We start from the raw sequence: 18,360 nt of genomic DNA on the forward strand, positions 1-18,360 counted from the left end.
CTCTACCATTGACATTTTGCATTAATATGGTACATTGGTTATAATCAGTGAACTAATATTGATACAATATTGTTAACTATAGATCATAGTGTGCATTAGAGTTCACTCACTGTGTTATACACATTCTGATAAATTCGTGATGACCTGTATCACTATTATGTTAACATACAGGCCGGGCGCAGTGGCTCAATGCCTGTAATCCTAGCACTCTGGGAGGCCAAGGCAGGTGGATCGTTTGAGCTCAGGAGTTCGAGACCAGCCTGAGCAAGAGCGAGACCCCGTCTCTACTAAAAATAGAAAGAAATTAGCTGGACAACTAAAAATATATATAGAAAAAATTAGCCGGGCATGGTGGCACATGCCTGTAGTCCCAGCTACTCGGGAGGCTGAGGCAGTAGAATTGCTTGAGCCCAGGAGTTTGAGGTTGCTGTGACCAAGGCTGATGCCACGGCACTCTAGCCAGGGCAACAGAGTGAGACTCTGTCTCAAAAAAACAAAAAAAAAACATACAGAATGTTTCATTGCCATAAAAACCCCTGTTCTCCACCTGTTTATCACTCTCTCCATTCCTCTTCCTGACCCCTGGCAACCACTGATCTTTTTATTATCTGTATAGTTTTGCCTTTTCCAGAATGTCGTATAGTTGGAATAATTCAGTATGTAGCCTTTTCAGATTGGATTCTTTGACTTAGCAATATACACCCAAGGTTCCTGTTTCTCTTTTTGTGGCTTGATAGCTTATTTCTTTTTATCGCTAAATAATAATCCATTGTATGGATGTATCACAGTTTGTGTATTCACTTACCTGTTGAAGGACATCTTGCTGGGCTCGATGGCTCATGCCTGTAATCCTAGCACTCTAGGGGGCCAAGACAGGAGGATCGCTTGAGGTCAGGAGTTCAAGACAAGCCTGAGCAAGATTGAGACCCCGTCTCTACCAAAAGTAGAAAAATTGGATGTGGTGGCACACACCTGTAATCCCAGCTACTCAGGAGGCTGAGGCAGGAGAATCAGTTGAGCCCAGGAATTTGAGGTTGCTGTGAGCTAGGCTGATGCCACAGCACTCTAGCCTGGGCGACACAGTGAGACTCCGTCTTAAAAAGAAGGAAGGACATCTTACCTTGGTTGCTTCCAAGTTTTGGCAATTATGAATAAAGCTGCTATAAACATTTGTGAGCAGGTTTTTGGCAAAGGAATAGACAGATCAATGTAACAGTAAAGAACCCAGAAAGAGAGACACACAAATATAGTAAACTTATCTTTGACAAAGGAGAAGGGTAATTCAATGGAAAAAAAGTATTTTTCAACAATTGGTGCTGAACAACTGGATATCCACATACCAAAAAATGAATTTAAACACAGACTTTATACCTTCTGCAAAACTTAGCTGAAAATGGATCATAGACCTAAATGTAAAATGCAAAAGTATAAAACTGTCCAGCCTGAGCAAGAGTGAGATCCAGTCTACCAAAAATAGAAAAAATTAGCCAGGCATGGTGGCTTGCGCCTGTAATCCCAGCTATTTGGGAAGCTGAGGCAGGAGGATTGCTTGAGCCCAGGAGTTTGAGGTTGCAGTGAGCTGAGATGACGCCACTGCACTCTAGCTGAGGCAACAGAGTGAGACTCTGTCTCAAAAAAAAAAACACAAAAAAACTCCATAAAACTCTTAGAAGATAACAGGAGAAAATCTAGGTAACTTTGGGTTTGCTGATAACTTTTTAGATATAACACCAAAAGCACAATCTATGAAAGAAAAACTTGGTAAGTTGAACTTTATTAAAATTAATTAATTAATTTATTTATTTATTTATTTTAAGACAGAAGGGCAGAGTCTCACTCTGTTGCCTGGGCTAGAGTGCCATGGCATCAGCCTACCTCACTGCAACCTCAAACTTCTGGACTCAAGCAATCCTCCTACCTCAGCCTTCCAAGTAGCTGGGACTACAGGCATGCGCCGCCATGCCCAGCTAATTTTTTTTTCTATATATGTTTTTAGTTGTCCAGCTAATTTCTTTCTATTTTTAATAGAGACAGGGTCTCGCTCTTGTTCAGGCTGGTCTCGAACTCCTGAGCTCAAACGATCCACCCACCTCGGCCTTCCAAAGTGCAAGGATTACAGGTGTGAGCCACCGCGCCCAGCCATTTATTAAAATTTATTCTCAGCAAAAGATGCTCATAATAGAATGAAGACTAGCCATAGACTGGGAAAAGATCTTTGCAAAACACATATGTGATAAAGGACTGGTATCTAAGCTATACAAAGGATTTTTAAAACCCAACAATAAGAAAACAAACAACCTGATTAAAAAATGGACAAAAGATCTGAAAAGATACCTCACCAAAGAAGAAATACAGATGACACATAAGTATATGAAAAGATTTTCATCTTCAAAAGTCATCAGGGAGCTGCAAATTAAAACAACAATGATATACCACTATACATTTTTTAGAATGGCTAAAATCTAAAACACTGACAGCGCCAAATGCTAACATGTATAGGGAGCAACAAGAGCTATCATTCATTGCTGGTGGGAATGTAAAATGGCACAACCACTTTTCAAGAGAGTTTAGTATTTTCTAACAAAAATAAACATAGTTTTACCTTATGATACAGCAGTTGTACTCCTTGGTATTTACTCAAGCAAGTTGAAAACTGATGTCCACATGAATATTTGAGTTTTAATCTTGACTCTGCCATTTATTAAAATGTATGCAGTATAACTGTGTGGTTTGTTGTTTTGTTTTTTTATTTTGTTTTGTTTTGAGACAGAGTCTCGCTCTGTTGCCCGGGCTAGAGTGAGTGCCATGGCGTCAGCCTAGCTCACAGCAACCTCAAACTCCTGGGCTTAAGCGATCCTACTGCCTCAGCCTCCCGAGTAGCTGGGACTACAGGCATGCGCCACCATACCCGGCTAATTTTTTCTATGTATATATATTTTTTTAGTTGGCCAGAAAATTTCTTTCTATTTTTAGTAGAGACGGGGGTCTCACTCTTGCTCAGGCTGGTCTTGAACTCCTGACCTCAAGTGATCCACCCGCCTCGGCATCCCAGAGTGCTAGGATTACAGGCGTGAGCCACCGTGCCTGGCCCTTTTTTTTTTTTTTTTTAAACAAATTAAGAGTGTCTTCTATTTCCAGGCAGTATTCCAGGTGCCAAGGAATATAATAAAGCAATGAAGAAAAGAGTTTGCAGTCTGATAAGGAGAGAAAATGCATGAACAAGCAAGTTAATTTAAGCACTTTGAAGAACAGAACACAAGGGAGAACATGTTATAAGGGCTTTAAGATGGAGGTCCGTCTGAGGGGCTCTCATTAGAACAGAGACATAAATAAGTGAATCACTCTTTACATGATTTGTGAATTTTCAGGCCAAATATAGATATGCAGAGTTCACTTCTTTAGCCTTCTATTGTGGAAATTTCAAACATACATAAAAGTAACAATAGATTAATGAACCCCCCGTGTACCCTTTGTCCAATGCAATCTTGATTTCGTGTATACCACCACCTGCTTCTCTCATGTACTATTTTGAAGTAAATCCCACTATCTATAAATATATTGACATATATTCTTGACATACCACAATTCTATTGTCATACTTAAAAAAAAAAAAACCAAAATGGTAATTCCATGATGTCATCAAAATCTGCCCTTTCCTCAAATTTCTGATAGTCTCATAAATTTCATTCTTTTTGTTTATCTGAATCAAGGTGAAAATAAGGTTCACATATTGAAATTGGCTGCCTTTTAATATCTAGTTGTTTTCATTTTTAATTTCCGCCTCCATTTTTTTTCTTACAATTTATTTATGGAAGAAACTAACCCTTTAAATTGTGGAACAATTTAGTCTTTGCAGATTGCATCCTGATGTAGTTTAACATATTCTTTTGTACCATGTGTTTACAGTTGATTATTAGTAATTGCATATAAAGATTGATACAGGTTTGTTTTTTGTTTTGTTTTGGTTTGGTTTTGGCAAGGTTATCTCATAGGTGGCTTTTCCTCCATTACAGTGCCCATAATGTCTAGATCCATTAATTATTTTGGGGTTGCAAAATGGTATTCTAATGTTACTACTTCTTCATTATTAGTTAGAACATAAAGAGAAACATTTCCTACGCAACTGTGGATTCATAGCAGTGCAGATTATATAGACGAGGCAGGATGAGGGCTTGTTTCTTTTCCTTTATTTACCAATTTTCACAGTAATGGGTCAGTTTATCAGCTTCTCCCAGTGATGATTAGTTAGGTTTGTTTTGTTTTTGAGAATCATTGTGAACTCATGAATTCAAACATTTGATGTGATTCAGTCTATTGCATTTATCTTTACTGATGTGGAAATTGTCTCAATGTTGGCCATTTGGAGCCTTTTTAAATTGGCCCCTATGTCCTTTGGACATGACCCTAGTAGTCTTTGATAAATTTCTTGATTTCTGATTTAACAGAATGTTGGACATTTCATCTTGGACATTTCTTCTCTCAATGTGGAATCCATCAGTTCTCCATGGAGCCTGGTTCCTTTTAGTGGGAAGTGGTATTTCAGTACTACAGTCTGGAACTAGGAGTACTCATTGCTCCTGGAATGGTTGTTATTTCTAGGACCTTGAGTGGGGAGAACTAGAATTTTTTTTTAAAGACAAAATACATCATCTTGATGCTTGCAGTTCAGATTCAGAACTTCAAGGCTATTTTATGTAATGTTTTTATCTATATTTTCTTATACCCATAACCAAGAGTCCTGGTTTTCAGGCACTAAAAGTTTATTTTATTTTATTATTTTAGAGACAGGGTCTTGTTCTCTCACTCAAGTTGGAATACAGTGGCACCATCATAGCCCACTGCAACCTTGAACCCCTGGACTGAAGTGATCCTCCTGCCTTAGCCTCCCATGCCACCACGCCTGGCTAGTTTTTAAATTTTTTTTTATAGGGATGGGGTCTTGCTATGTTGCTCAGGCTGCTCTCAAACTCCTGGGCTAAAGTGATCCTCCCATCTCGGCCTCCTAAAGTATTGGCATTATAGGTGTGAGCCACTGTGCCCTGCCTAAAGTTAATTTTAAGTTGTGGTGTTAAGAAATGAGTAAAGTTAAGGAAATGACACCGGAGGGTACAGCTGGCAGAGTGAACCCAGAGAAGTAGAACATGCCAAGATATGTTGGGAATTGCTCCTAGCAGATTGCCTTTCCAAAGCAGGGCTGTCTTCTGCTCATCCTGCACCTTGGGGGCTTCAGATAATCTGAGAACAGGAAAGCTTATCACATTGTCACTGGGCCACCAAATAGCCAAAGTTTAGATAAGAATAGAGCCAGAGCTACCTTAAAGAGATAGAAGTATGCTAATGTTGTCAGAGGGCCAGCTTTGACAAAAACAGAGAAGACGAGTGTATTTGGCAGAACGTTCCTTTTTCTGCTTTCAGGAAGTGTCACCCTCACTGCCTGCCTGGATAATGTTGAAATCCTTCAGGAGAATAGTAGTGTCTGCTGTTGTCTCACCGTGCCCCCAGTGCATATATTGACCGAATTGAGCACATGAAGAGGGCTTGGTGGTCAAACCAAGTATTCTCTTCCTTATGTGCAAATCTCGCTGACCAGGGCTCTTGTTCAAACCGTTGATCTTTGCCTCTGCTAACTGTGTGTTCTCTTATGAACCAGGATCTTACAGTAACACCTGCCCTGTGGGAGAGACTTGTAAAAGCCAAACATCAGTCTCCTCTTTATCCAGAGAAGGGATGAGAATGGCCTTGCTTTCTCTCATGGTAGAGAAGGTTTGGTAAGGGCAAACAGGGCAATGCATACCAGTTCTTTGGGCCCTTGCAGACCTATTGAAGATACAATGCAAGCTCTGTATCCTCTCAGAGAAGTATACATATGTGCAGAGTTTTAATTACTTCATTCTCCCTGAGGGGAATCCCTTTTGCCCCATATTAGCCTTGGACTAGAGGAAGACTTTGTCAGGTAACAGTTACCACGTAAAGCTGATATGGTTCTCAAAGTATGATTCCCCAGAGCAGCAGCAACAGCATCACCTTGGAACTTCTTAGAAATGCTCATTATCAGGTCCTGCCCTAGAAAGTTGGGTTGGGACCCAGGCATCTGTGTTTTAACCAGCTTTCTAGATTATTTTGCCGCACCCTAGGGAGACTTCCCTGAATAAAGTTGTATTCCTGTGTGGTCTTTGTGCCTTATACTTCCCATGTTGTACCTTTGAGAAACCACCTGCCATGTTCTTGTAGCAGTACTCTCTTCCTCCTAGGCTATGTCCTGCCCAGCCATGTGACTGAGGAGATGCTGTGGGAGTGCAAACAGCTTGGGGCTCACTCCCCTTCCACCCTGCTGACCACCCTCATGTTCTTTAACACCAAGTAAGTGTTCTAGAGGCTCTACGCTTAGCCACTGCTGGCATCTGTCCAGTGAAGAGGGTGGAAACTATCCAGGAGGACTTCTGAATTCCTCTGACACATATTTGAGAAACTTCGGGCTATTGAAAACCCCAGTCCGGCTTGGCTGCATTTTGTGTGGTGACCAGTAAGGCAAACAGCCTTGCCACATCCCTACTATCCATCTTGATGTTGCTCCTCCATTGGACACTGTGCTTGGGTATGGGCCTGCTGAGATCCTGGGAGTGTGGGCAGTAGCTCCCTGATGTACCGATAGGCAGAGGGTAAGTCATGGTATTCTCCTGGCACCCCTCCCTCTGCCTTGCCTTTCACTTGCGGTCCAGGTACTTCCTGTTGAAGACAGTGGACCAGCACATGAAGCTGGCCTTTTCCAAGGTCTTGCGACAGACAAAGAAGAATCCCTCTAATCCCAAGGATAAAAGCACGAGTATACGGTACCTGAAGGCCCTTGGAATACACCAGACTGGCCAGAAAGGTAGGGGAAGGAGGCAGGGTACTGCACAAACAGCTGCTACTTGTCCCACCCTTCCTTGTGCCTGTGGGGCTAGTGATGAATGTGCAGATGAGCAGGTTGGGGTTTGCTGGATAGGAATTCTCCACTCCCTTCTCCCCAGTTAAAAACTTCAAATTTTTCTCCTAAAAGCAGAGAAGCCCCTGAGAAGATAGCTGCCTCTTCCCTTCATAGTCACTGCCCATGCCCCATACTTTCCCTCCCCCCGCCCAATATTTTCTAGTTGGGGTGGCTGAAAGCCTAAGGTTCTGGGCTGGAGCTAAGGCAATCTGATGCCACATCTGTGGTGTGTGTGGGGGGATGTTTTACAGTTACAGATGACATGTATGCAGAACAGACAGAAAATCCAGAGAATCCATTGAGGTGTCCCATCAAGCTCTACGATTTCTACCTCTTCAAATGGTGAGGAGGCTTTATTATTACTGGCTGTGTGTGTCTGTCTGTCTGACTGATCACAGGAGAGAGGCATTCTTTAGTCCTAAATTGAGAGTAAAAAACACTTCTGAAAAGCTAAATATAGAAGCAACCTTGCTGTTTTTCCCAAAGTGTGTGATGTGCCTAGCACTGATATAAAAGGGGTCCCCAATCCCTTTGCAGTCAGTCACCTTTCATGGAAAGGGTGTGAAGGTACAGAGAAGCCACTTTAAACACATATTGAGCATGGCCCTGCATCCTGACCTTGACCTTTTGTCACTGTCACTATCAATCTAGGGGGAACTCCTCTTGGCTTTTGCTCCCTCTATGTCCCTGTCATATCAGGTTGACACAGCAATGCCAGAATGATCTTTCTAGGTTGCAGATCTTAGCATGTCACTTAGATGAAAACTTTTGGTGGCTTCCCATTACAGAGTAATCCTCACATAGTGGACAAAGCCTTCCATCTGCTCCCCCTTGCTAACCTGACGTCCCTGAACCTCTTGGCTCCCTAGCCATACTAGCTCTTCTCCACTCAAGGGCATCATGTTATCCCTCTTCTCAACTTCAACACAGCTTTATCAGGGAAGCATCTCTAGATTCCTTACCTGTTTTCTCTGGATGTAGCCTCTGTAGCACTTAACCACTGTTTGTCATTTTGTGTGTGTTTGTGGAACTTTGTCTCTCCTTTTATCTGTAAGCTACATGATGTAGTACGAATTATTGTTCCTGCTCATTTCTTTAACGTCAGCACTTAGTGCTGACCTTGCACACAGTAGCCCTTCGATAAATCTCGAATGGATGAATAACTGTTAGAAGATGGAAGGTGCTAAGTACTTTAATAGAGGTACAGCACACTTTGGGGGGTGTTGTGAGCCCAGGTAAGAACCCTAGCATTATGGCCATTATTATTGAGCGAATAACATGAACAAAGACCTAGAGATAGACCTTCTGGACTGTGAAGTGGCCTCTAGGTGGGATATAGATAGACTCAAGTTAAATGAGCCCAGGGAGCTGTAGGTAGATACAGTCTGATGAATCACAGCTAGCACATGGAAAGGAGGGGCAGAAGGGAAGCACCCTATCACTGGCATTTGCAGTAGCCCCAAAGGAGGACCAGGAAGTGGTATGTTGTGGCTACATGGAATTCAGTAGCTGTGCCACAGTACCTTGGTGCCTTACCAACTTTTGCAGACAGCATCTGTCTGGGAGATTCAAAGTGGGAAAGTTGAGGTTGTAATGGTGTTACCCAATTTTTACTGACATATTTTTCAGCCCCCAGAGTGTGAAAGGCCGGAATGACACCTTTTACCTGACACCTGAGCCAGTGGTGGCCCCCAACAGCCCAATCTGGTACTCAGTCCAGCCTATCAGCAGAGAGCAGATGGGACAAATGCTAACCCGGATCCTGGTTATACGAGAAATTCAGGAGGCCATCGCAGTGGCCAACGCAAGTACCATGCACTGAGATGCCTTGGCCATGGTGCAAGAGAAACCAGCCAGGAAAAACGAGACAAAGTTTCACACTAAAGAAGAGGCCTCCGTTTTTTCTTTATTCTTTTTTTATTGGTGTAGTTATGAAGCCTATAAGGCAGCTTCCGTTTAAAATGTAAAAGAAAACTCTGCCCCCTTTGCATCTTTATAAACCTGCTGTGGCAGACTCCTCAGCCGATGGGGGCTCTGGGTTTCCTGAGAGCCAGATATCCTAGAAAGTTGCTGGCTGACTTTTTCTTTTTTGTCCGAGGCCTGTGGAAAGGGCTTGGACTGTTAGGAGAAATGCGGCCCCTTCCCTTCCTCAAGAGAGATGGAATTAATGATGGATGGACCCTGCAGGGAATCTCCCCAGCTGGTTTTCACCCTGGACTGGCAGACTTCGCTGACCGCAGGGGAGCCGTGTTCTTTTCTTTCTTCATACTCAGACATAAACTTAGCATCTTAATGGAAGACAATTGAGGGGAACTTCAATTATGATTTATTAAAGACAATTTCTATTACACCCTCCTTTATGACAAGTGACATTTTAGATGTTAAAGTAAAAACTTTACCATGCTTTTTTTTTTTTTTTTTTTGGCCTAACATTGAGGCCTTAAAACCTGAGGCTCCTGTGCCTGATGGAATTCTTGTAACATACACTTGTGTATCATATAAAGATACCACTCTGTTTCTCTTATGTATTCTTACTCTAGTTGTTTATTAAGAATGACAAGCACGTCTTTTCAACATGCTAGTGAACGTGGTCTCTTTATTTGGGGAGGAAACGGGCGGAACGGTGGAAGCAAAACTTGCCTGTTGAACGGGCCAAGGTCCTACGGGCCCTGCGGGGAGCGGGTGGGACAGAAAACAGCCCAGCTCCCCGGTGACTAGGTTAGTGGGTGCCATGGGCATGCGCCGGTTCCTCAGCCAGCCCCGCCCCTTCCGCGGCGCCGTAGTCGTTCCACCCTTGCGCCTTACGACGTGACGTCAGTGCTGCGCGCGGCGCCGTGAGGAAACCGGCTGGTTTATATTGGCGCGGCCCAGACGCGAGAGGTCTCTGCGGCGCGGTCCTCGGAGACACGCGGCAGTTCCTTGCGTTGGCCATGGCCGACTACCTGATTAGCGGGGGCACGTCTTATGTGCCAGACGACGGACTCACGGCTCAGCAGCTCTTCAACTGCGGGGACGGTCTCACCTATAAGTGCGGGCCTATGGGGCTCACCTGGGCAAGGAGTGGGGCGGCATGTTGGGCGAAGAGCCCGGATGGGGGCTTCCATGGAGCCTTCTCGAGTGCAGACATGGGGAACAGGTTCCGGGAACTACTCACCCGTCTCCGGGGCTCGTTTTGACAGATCTGGAGCGGGGGTTGGCTTTGGGGAAGTTACCTTAATAGTGCTTGGGATTTCAGGCTAGAGACAACGTTTTTTGGACACACGGAATTGTCAGGGTGCCAGGAGCACTGATGACAGCTCAGTGGCCGTAAAGGTCTTCTGTCCGCATCTCCACCTTGTCCTCTGCCTCTCCTGTGACACACGGGCTCAGTGAGCACCCGTCTCTGTTCATATGCCTTAGGCGATGATCTGTAGGGATGGAGTCTCACGCTGCCATAAGCCTGAGCGCCCTACTCCCAATTTATTCCCCTTCCCCGCAGCGACTTTCTCATTCTCCCTGGCTATATCGACTTCACAGCAGACCAGGTGGTGAGTATGATCAAGAAGTGGGTTCTGAACATTAAGGTGGACTAAGGTTGCCTTGTCTCTGGGCAGCCTCACCAAATTGGGTTTGGGGTTGGATTCATGCAGGTCATACAGAGCACCTATTTTGGGGGGACCCGGTACCACCCTAAGCTATAAGAGAAGCTTTCCCACATAAATGGACCTTTGTCTTCTCAGGACCTGACCTCTGCTCTGACCAAGAAAATTACTCTGAAGACCCCATTGGTTTCCTCTCCCATGGACACAGTGACAGAGGCTGGAATGGCCATAGCAATGGCGGTGAGCCCCATGGGGTGGAGGAGAAGCAGGAATGCCATCTCCTTTCCCTAAGGTATCCAGTCTTGCCTCTCTTACTCTGTGTCACTTATTCTCTCTCTTCTGCTCATCCTGTAGCTTACAGGTGGTATCGGCTTCATCCACCACAACTGTACACCTGAATTCCAGGCCAATGAAGTTCGGAAAGTGAAGGTCAGAAGGGCAAGGATCACAGCCAAGAGCTCCTGGGAAATGCACTGAGGTGGGGTGGGGTGGGGTGGGAGTGGGAGTTTGTTCTGCTAATTAAGGATCCTTTCTTCTCACCATGGGGATCAATTACTGAGAAGAGCCTGGACCCTGTTTCTTAAGGCAACAGAAGAGGAACAGGTGGACAGTGCCTCTAGCCCATCCATGTCTCTTAAGTGTTGGTGTGATTTGGTTCTGTGTTACTGCCAAAGGTGGAGTTAGGGACAGACTCCATGCTTCAGACCAAGAGCCTGATGAAAGTAGTTCAAAGAAGCAATGCTCATTTTCACCATCCTTTCCAGAAATACGAGCAGGGATTCATCACAGACCCTGTGGTCCTCAGCCCCAAGGATCGTGTACGGGATGTTTTTGAGGCCAAGGCCCGGCATGGTTTCTGTGGTATCCCAATCACAGACACAGGCCGGATGGGGAGCCGCTTGGTGGGCATAATCTCCTCAAGGGACATTGATTTTCTCAAGGAGGAGGAGCATGACTGCTTTTTGGAAGAGGTAGGTTCAATGGTAGAGCACAGCTAAGTTCTGGCAGCCCAGGCTGAAGACAGGAGGCTTCTGTTGCCCTTACGATGATATCTCTGAGGGGCTCTTCTGTCCAGGAAATACGAGGGCCCAGCCAAGTTTCTGACTCTTTTGATTCTTGCAGTCTCTCCCCACCAGAGGCTCTCAAACTGTCCACATGCTTGCCAGCATTTATGCTTTGTTTTTTGCGACTCCCAGGGTGGGAGCAGTGCTCAAGGACCAGTGTCAGTCATCTTCTAATTCTCTTCACATTGCTCCTGTGTGGTCCTTCCTTCTCCATAGTTGCTTTCTGTGCCATTTTGTCCTTTCTACTCAGTTCTCCCTTACTGCTATACTGCTGTAGGGACTATTGAGTTCCCTTGAGGAAGGGTGGGTCTAGGTGCAGGTGTGTGAACATGGTGGTCTTGAGAACCTCACCCCTGAGTTAGGGCAGGGTCTGTGGAGAGGTCTGATTTCTGACTGGCTTTCGTCACAACTCTCATTCTCTCCTAGATCATGACAAAGAGGGAAGACCTGGTGGTAGCCCCTGCAGGCATCACATTGAAGGAAGCAAACGAAATTCTGCAGCGCAGCAAGAAAGGTAAGTCTTAGAGGTGGGAAGGGGGCCTGGAACTAATGCTCAGGGTCCTGATTCATGTCCTGCCCTGATCTCAGGAAAGTTGCCCATTGTAAATGAAGACGATGAGCTGGTAGCCATCATTGCCCGGACAGACCTGAAGAAGAACCGGGATTACCCACTGGCTTCCAAAGATGCCAAGAAGCAGCTGCTGTGTGGGGCAGCCATTGGCACTCATGAGGATGACAAGTATAGGCTGGACTTGCTCGCCCAGGCCGGTGTTGATGTAGTGGTTTTGGTGAGCTGCTACACAGGCAGGGAGGGGCAGTATGGGCAGCTGCCATATCACAGCCTGACTGGGACTTACTTTCCTGTCCCAGGACTCTTCCCAGGGAAATTCCATCTTCCAGATCAATATGATCAAGTACATCAAAGAGAAATACCCCAGTCTCCAAGTCATTGGAGGGAATGGTAAGGCAAGATTGGGTCCTGAAAGATGTGTGGTGGGAGTGGGGGAGCTGGGCTCCCATCAGACCTTCACAGGAGCCTTTCCTCTCCTTCACTGTAGTGGTCACCGCAGCTCAGGCCAAGAACCTTATTGATGCAGGTGTGGATGCCCTGCGGGTGGGCATGGGAAGTGGCTCCATCTGCATCACCCAGGAAGGTAAGAATATGCTTTGGCAGGGCCCACAGAGACCCTGGCTTCAGGCCCCACGTGCCCTGGAGCCAAGCAATCTTACGGGAACACCACCGAGACCTCCTCCAGTAGGGGCAAACCTGGGGCCAAATTGGCCTCTTGGATGGGTGACATGGCTGGAAGCAAGACAAGTTCTTGACATCCCTCACCTGCCACTCCTTCGCCTAGCCTGGCCTCCTTGCTCCTGCTCTGCGCCCTCTCTAAACTCTGGTCTGTTTGTTTTATTTAGCGGCTCCCAAGATCCCTCCAGACATAAAGTCCCACAGCCCCAAATGCCCTTCTACTGTCACGGGCTGCTATAGTAAGTCCAGCCCGGCCCAGCTGCCCACTACCCGGCTGCTTGGTTGACTGTAGCTGTAGCTCCCGGGGTTTGTGGTGCTGATGGGTGGGCAGGGCAAACTGATATACAGACCATGGTTTTGGGGGCTGCTGGAGAACACAGCTCCATCCTCCTCCTGGGGCGCTGATAGGGCAGGACCTCCTTCCTCAGGCAAAAACTCTGCCCTGCCCACATCTTCTGCAAAAGGCATGGTTCAAGGACCAACTCTGGAACCTGCTTTCCCTTCTACATGACACTGCCCTGACCTTGCCTGAGCTGCCCACCATGCAGAGAGGAAGGGTGGGCCTGACTCAGTGCCTCTGGGTACTAACTAACTGCACTGCACGGTGACTCTTGCTCCATCTGATACCAGCTGGGCGGGGCTTTCCCGGCTGCTAAGACTGCATGTGCCTGAGGCTGCCCTGGGCACTGCACACCTGCATGCACATATGCAGGGTGAGTGAAGGCCACCACATTTGTGTGTACTATTCAAGGCAGATGGGGCAGCAGCCATCCCAGACATATTTCTTCCTCCGCCAAGCTGTAGTCCTGGTACAATTGTAGCCAAGAGCTCTTGGGTGCTAAGTATGGCCACAGTGCCTGTCCCTACTAACCCTGCCCACCCATCTGTTCCTCTATCTCAATAGTGCTGGCCTGCGGGCGGCCCCAAGCAACAGCAGTGTACAAGGTGTCAGAATATGCACGGCGCTTTGGTGTTCCTGTCATTGCTGATGGGGGAATCCAAAATGTGGGCCATATTGCCAAAGCCTTGGCCCTTGGGGCCTCCACAGGTAAGGGCCTGGAGGCTGGTGGGAGCCCTTCCCCAGTGCTGTGAAGGCTCTACCCTAAACATTCCATCTATCCACAGTCATGATGGGCTCCCTCCTGGCTGCCACCACCGAAGCCCCTGGTGAGTACTTCTTTTCCGACGGCATCCGGCTAAAGAAATATCGTGGAATGGGTTCTCTGGATGCCATGGACAAGCATCTCAGCAGCCAGAACCGATATTTCAGGTGGGACAGGCAGGCCAATTACCCCAGCCCTGCACTGACAGTCTTATCTCTGGTATGACCTTGCCTGTGTCTTTGCCTCTCCCTGCAGTGAAGCTGACAAAATCAAAGTGGCCCAGGGGGTGTCTGGGGCTGTGCAGGACAAAGGGTCCATCCATAAATTTGTCCCCTACCTGATTGCCGGCATCCAGCACTCCTGCCAGGACATTGGTGCCAAGAGCTTGACCCAAGTCCGGTGAGCTTGGGGAGCTGGGACATGGTTAAAGGGGTTGGTCCAGGGCCAGCTACCTACTTTTGACATCTGACCCTCTTCAGAGCCATGATGTACTCTGGGGAGCTTAAGTTTGAGAAGAGAACATCCTCAGCTCAGGTGGAAGGTGGTGTCCATAGCCTCCATTCGTAAGTGCCATTTTGGGGTGGGAGCTTCTGCCATGCCTTGTGCTTTTATCCTCCTATCCTTACCTCACCAGTGGTCCTTTTGACTGCAGGTATGAGAAGCGGCTTTTCTGAAAAGGTATCCAGCACATCCCCTCGGTTTTTCAATAAAAGTTTAAAAAAAGAAAGTGATGCCTGATCTTTGAGGTCAGTAGGCAGGTGGGACTCTGCAGCTGCCACCACCACAAATGCACACAGGCACAGTATCCTCATTTCCAGGGGGAGCCTCAGGCCCTGAGATAAATAAAGGTGCTCCATGGACCTGGTAAGGGGTAGTTCCAGTTTCAGAAAGTTCCTCCTGAGGCTGCTCACAAACCAGCTCTAATCAGCTCTGGCTCCTGTGGGTTCAGTCTCACAGAGACTCTAACTCTGTGGCTCCCCTGGAGGGATCCCAGAACAATCCATAGGACTGGCATCCACAGGGCATCCTGCTAGCTCAAAGCTTATCCACATGGGACCAGGTCAAAACATGAATATATACTCCCTAACTCAAATCTTTCAATGATCTTGTGGGGAAAGCCATTGAGGTCCCTTCAAATCTGCATGTGAACATGTGGACAGATCTGAACAGGTAAATATACTGCTTCCCTCTGAAGGGCTGGGGAATCTAAGTAATCTAGAAGAAAAAGTGACCCCTCAGTTTCTTCATACCCACCACCAAGAGCCCACTGAGCCAGCAGCTCCTGGCCAGCAACACACCTGATACAAAACAAAAGAAGTACATAAATTATTAATGTGCTGGCAAACAAGACAAGTGTTAAAGTGCCAGAGGAAGACAGTAATGAAAGCACTGGGAACCCCTGCACTCTGCAAAGTGCCAGGGTCCTCCTAGACAGGTCAGTTCCTGGCGGTTCATTCTGCAGCTTGGCCCAGAGATACGAGTGAAGTCCCTCCAGGTGGGGGGATAAGAGCAGCTCCTGTCACTCGGCCTTCATGACACAGGAAGTTGAAGGTGGCACAGGCGTTGGGCTGCAAAGAATAGGCCAGCATCAGCCCACCTAGGGCAGACTAAGCCTGAGCTGCCCACAGCATTCCCAAATCCTGGGACTTACCGTGTCCTGCACTTCCACAGCAATGCCCCGCTCCCTCATGGCTCGCAGCACCTGGCACTGCAGTCTCTCAGTCCGGTCTCCAGTGCCCACCACAACAATCTCTAGGGAAAGGAGGGTGTGGCTACACTACAACCAGGTCTGTTGAGAGGATGGGGTGAGGGTGGCCTTCTGGGGCTGAAAGCGTCTGAGCCTTCCCTCTCCCACCTCCATACCTATCCCGGGTTCCAGCATCCAGAACAGGGAAAAGCTCTCTTCGGTGATGTCCTGGTGGCATCCCACCTACAGGGAGGAGACAGATTCAATATGACACACAAATCCATGCAGCTTCTCCCCCCCTCCCCCAGCTCCACTTTGGGGATACACGGAAAGGCCAGTTGGACAGGGACACAAGCAGGGAGAAAGCCTGTGACTCTGGGCCTCAGATTCCTCATTAAGGGTTACAGCTCACGTTCCACTGCAACACCGAGTGCGGGAGAAGCGCGCAGGGCCCGAACACGCGGTTTCCGTTGACAGTGAAGCCGCGGCTGTTGTAGCAGTCGATGTACATGGCGTGAGGGGACTCGTGTTGCAGCAGAGAGATGTGCGTCCGCTGATACAACTCGTCATCCGCCGGCGAGAGCCGATGCCCACGCCGTGGGGCCCTGCGGATCGGTAGGGTCAGGGGCGCGTGCCCAGGCCGTGGTCTAGCGGGCCGGCAGATGCGGGGCTGGGGTCACCGGCCCTGGGAAGTGGGATGGCTAGGGGCGCAGAGTTCCGGCTCACCACGGCAGCTGAACCGGCGGACAGCGCAGCGGCGGTCGCGCGCGGTACAGGCAGCGAAGCGCGAAACCGGCGGCCATGGCTGATACGCGCGTAGCAAGACCGTCACTGGGTTGGTGGGGTCTAGCGGGGCCGGACGCAGCGCAGCAACAGCGCCCTCTGCGTTCCGGAGGGCACCGCGCAGTTCGGCCGGCCCAGCGAGCTAGAGCCATCTGTCTCAGGAGGGCCAGTCCCCTCGCGCGGCTCCAGTGTTAGCACCTGCCGCCCGCCCCGCCCCTTGCCCCCGCCGACCGTCCCGAGGGAGTGGGACACCTGGTAGCGTCACCGCCCTCATGGCATTGCCTGGGCCGCAAGCGCGGCCTGGCCCCCGGGCTCTCGGCCATTAAGCAGGGCGCCCGGGGGCCGGGGCCCGGGGCGGGGCGGCCGCCCCCCTGGCGGTGCCCTGAACACCTGGCCAGGGCGTGGTGCCAGCCTACCCGCCGCTAATCCCAAGCTTTGCGGCGTCAGTCCCCGTGGGCGGGGCGGGCACCTAGGATTTCTCGGCTGCTGCCGTATCACGCCCCTCCTTAACCGTCAACCGCTCGACCGTTGGCTGCGCCGCCGCGCGCTGCGGGGGGCGTGGCCGAGCGGGGATTGGCTTCGCCGGAGCGCGAGGAGGCGTGGCCATGTGGTTTCGTCTTAAAATGGCTCCAAATCTGCGGGAAGCCAGAGCAAGCGGAAGGGTGCGCGGTTATGGGGCCGATGTGGCTGTTCGGGTGGGATCAACAGGGCCGAACCGGACCAGACTTGAACTCGGCGGCGCCTGAAGCATCACCTTGTCCTCGGTCACTCTGCTCGCGTCCCGAGAGTCCCCCATCCCCCGTCTTGAGCCAAGTCAAGGGCCTACTGGCGCAAGAGTCGCTGGCGCCCGCGCTGGGTTTGGGTATCTCGGCACGCCGGCTCTGTTGTGGCCTCAGGGGAATATTGTCGCGTTCGCTACCCGGGCGAGTGGGAGGGGCGAGTGGGAGGCTTGGCACAGTCGGGGCCTGGCGGTGGATCTGCTAGGGCTGGTCGCAGTGGGCTTCTGTGGGTCCCGCCGCTGCTGTGTGGGCCCGTTCGTCCCCTGGCGCTCCGGGCGCTGGCAGCGTCACCGGACAAAGGGCCCCGGGCGCGGGGGTATCCCCGAGGCGGACGCGTGGGTTTACTTCCTCTCTGGCCCCTCGGGCGCGCTTCCCTCTTGGCGGATTCCGAAGCCCGTCCCGCTACCGTCACCGCACCAGTGGTCCCAGCTGCGTAGGACCGGCAAAGCTAATCCTACCCCGCGGATCTAATCCGGATCGGGAACTGGTCCCAGGGGAGGCCCCCACCTCCCCTCCTATTGTTCTGGGGCCCAGGTGAGCGCCTCGTTCCCACTAGACTCGGTTTCACCGCCTACTCCCGGATCCGCCTCCTGGGACTGGGAATGGGCGGGTTCTGGTCTGGCTTCACGGCAAGTAACCTGGGGGCAGGAGCCCCCCTCCAACGGCTGGACAGCGGGCAACGGAATCCCAAAAGCAGCTGTTGTCTCCAGAGCATTCCAGCTGCGCTTGGATTTCGTTCCCTGCTCTCCTGCCTGAGCAGCGCCCTGGCCCAGATGGGGTGGCCGCAGACCCCCAGACATACTTTACTGGGCCGATCTGATCTCAGTTCCTCCTTCAGGTGCGCCCTCAGGCTGGAGGTGGTGTGTGTAGATGTCGGAGAGCCGGGGCTGGTGGCCATCTCTGGCACCACCAGGGAGCATTCGCAAGGGAGGGTGGACTCAGGGCCTCTGGGTAGAGCTGCTAGGATGGTGAGTCCCACAGGGCCGGCCCAGCCCACAGCTCGCTAAAGATAGCTTTGCACTTCCTGGGGAAAAACCACCCCAACGGTCTTTGTGGACGAGAGTAGCTGAAGTCCCCAGCTTGGCCGCGGGGCCCTGCTAGCAGCTGTCTCTGGGTCACGAGCCTACAGCATGGAAAGCGCTTTGGA

The 18,360-nt window shown here is 49.5% G+C and overlaps 3 protein-coding genes across 10 annotated transcripts in view; 2 read left to right on the forward strand and 1 right to left on the reverse strand.

The window, feature by feature from the left end:
* The window catches only part of QRICH1 (glutamine rich 1), a 49,989-nt gene extending 40,448 nt beyond the window's left edge, over positions 1–9,541 (forward strand). For 6 of the 7 annotated variants that reach the window (XM_045530277.1, XM_045530272.1, XM_045530279.1 and 3 more), the window contains 4 exons: positions 6,252–6,360; positions 6,720–6,871; positions 7,219–7,309; positions 8,597–9,541. In XM_045530277.1, coding sequence (XP_045386233.1) covers positions 6,252–6,360; positions 6,720–6,871; positions 7,219–7,309; positions 8,597–8,789 — 545 coding nt within the window. In that variant the 3' untranslated portion in view covers positions 8,790–9,541. Of the gene's footprint in view, positions 1–6,251; positions 6,872–7,218; positions 7,310–8,596 lie in introns of those variants that run through there. The other variant, XM_045530278.1, reaches the window with a different exon arrangement.
* Positions 9,542–9,796: 255 nt separating this feature from the next.
* On the forward strand, positions 9,797–14,692 carry IMPDH2 (inosine monophosphate dehydrogenase 2). 2 transcript variants are annotated; one of them, XM_045530281.1, is made up of 15 exons: positions 9,797–9,995; positions 10,446–10,494; positions 10,687–10,788; positions 10,903–10,977; positions 11,313–11,519; positions 12,039–12,126; positions 12,201–12,400; positions 12,483–12,573; positions 12,671–12,766; positions 13,029–13,100; positions 13,766–13,909; positions 13,987–14,131; positions 14,220–14,363; positions 14,444–14,527; positions 14,617–14,692. In XM_045530281.1, exons 1-15 carry the CDS (start codon positions 9,898–9,900, stop codon positions 14,636–14,638), a joined length of 1,617 nt encoding a protein of 538 aa, XP_045386237.1. In that variant the 5' UTR covers positions 9,797–9,897; the 3' UTR covers positions 14,639–14,692. The 2 variants fall into 2 exon arrangements, with proteins under 2 accessions (XP_045386237.1, XP_045386238.1); XM_045530282.1 differs by lacking the exon at positions 13,029–13,100 and having other exon boundaries at positions 9,798–9,995; positions 14,617–14,691.
* A 583-nt stretch (positions 14,693–15,275) lies between these two features.
* On the reverse strand, positions 15,276–16,589 carry NDUFAF3 (NADH:ubiquinone oxidoreductase complex assembly factor 3). The gene is made up of 5 exons (XM_045530285.1): positions 16,378–16,589; positions 16,064–16,256; positions 15,828–15,894; positions 15,616–15,716; positions 15,276–15,532 (listed from the first exon to the last, which is right to left on the reverse strand). Exons 1-5 carry the CDS (start codon positions 16,584–16,586, stop codon positions 15,416–15,418), a joined length of 687 nt encoding a protein of 228 aa, XP_045386241.1. The 5' UTR covers positions 16,587–16,589; the 3' UTR covers positions 15,276–15,415.
* Between the last annotated feature and the right edge of the window lie 1,771 nt (positions 16,590–18,360).

The sequence above is a fragment of the Lemur catta genome, chromosome 18, assembly GCF_020740605.2.
Source record: "Lemur catta isolate mLemCat1 chromosome 18, mLemCat1.pri, whole genome shotgun sequence".
NCBI lineage: Eukaryota > Metazoa > Chordata > Mammalia > Primates > Lemuridae > Lemur > Lemur catta.

Bases quoted from the DNA above. Each gene is read 5' to 3' on its own strand.
- IMPDH2 (XM_045530281.1), top strand. From the start codon at position 9,898: ATGGCCGACTACCTGATTAGCGGGGGCACGTCTTATGTGCCAGACGAC. The intron at 12,127-12,200 runs GTAAGTCTTAGA...CCCTGATCTCAG, and splicing joins TCTGCAGCGCAGCAAGAAAG to GAAAGTTGCCCATTGTAAAT. The intron at 12,401-12,482 runs GTGAGCTGCTAC...TTCCTGTCCCAG, and splicing joins GTGTTGATGTAGTGGTTTTG to GACTCTTCCCAGGGAAATTC.
- NDUFAF3 (XM_045530285.1), bottom strand. From the start codon at position 16,586: ATGGCTCTAGCTCGCTGGGCCGGCCGAACTGCGCGGTGCCCTCCGGAA. The intron at 16,257-16,377 runs GTGAGCCGGAAC...ACCGATCCGCAG, and splicing joins CCGCCGGTTCAGCTGCCGTG to GGCCCCACGGCGTGGGCATC. The intron at 15,533-15,615 runs GTAAGTCCCAGG...TATTCTTTGCAG, and splicing joins CTGTGGAAGTGCAGGACACG to CCCAACGCCTGTGCCACCTT.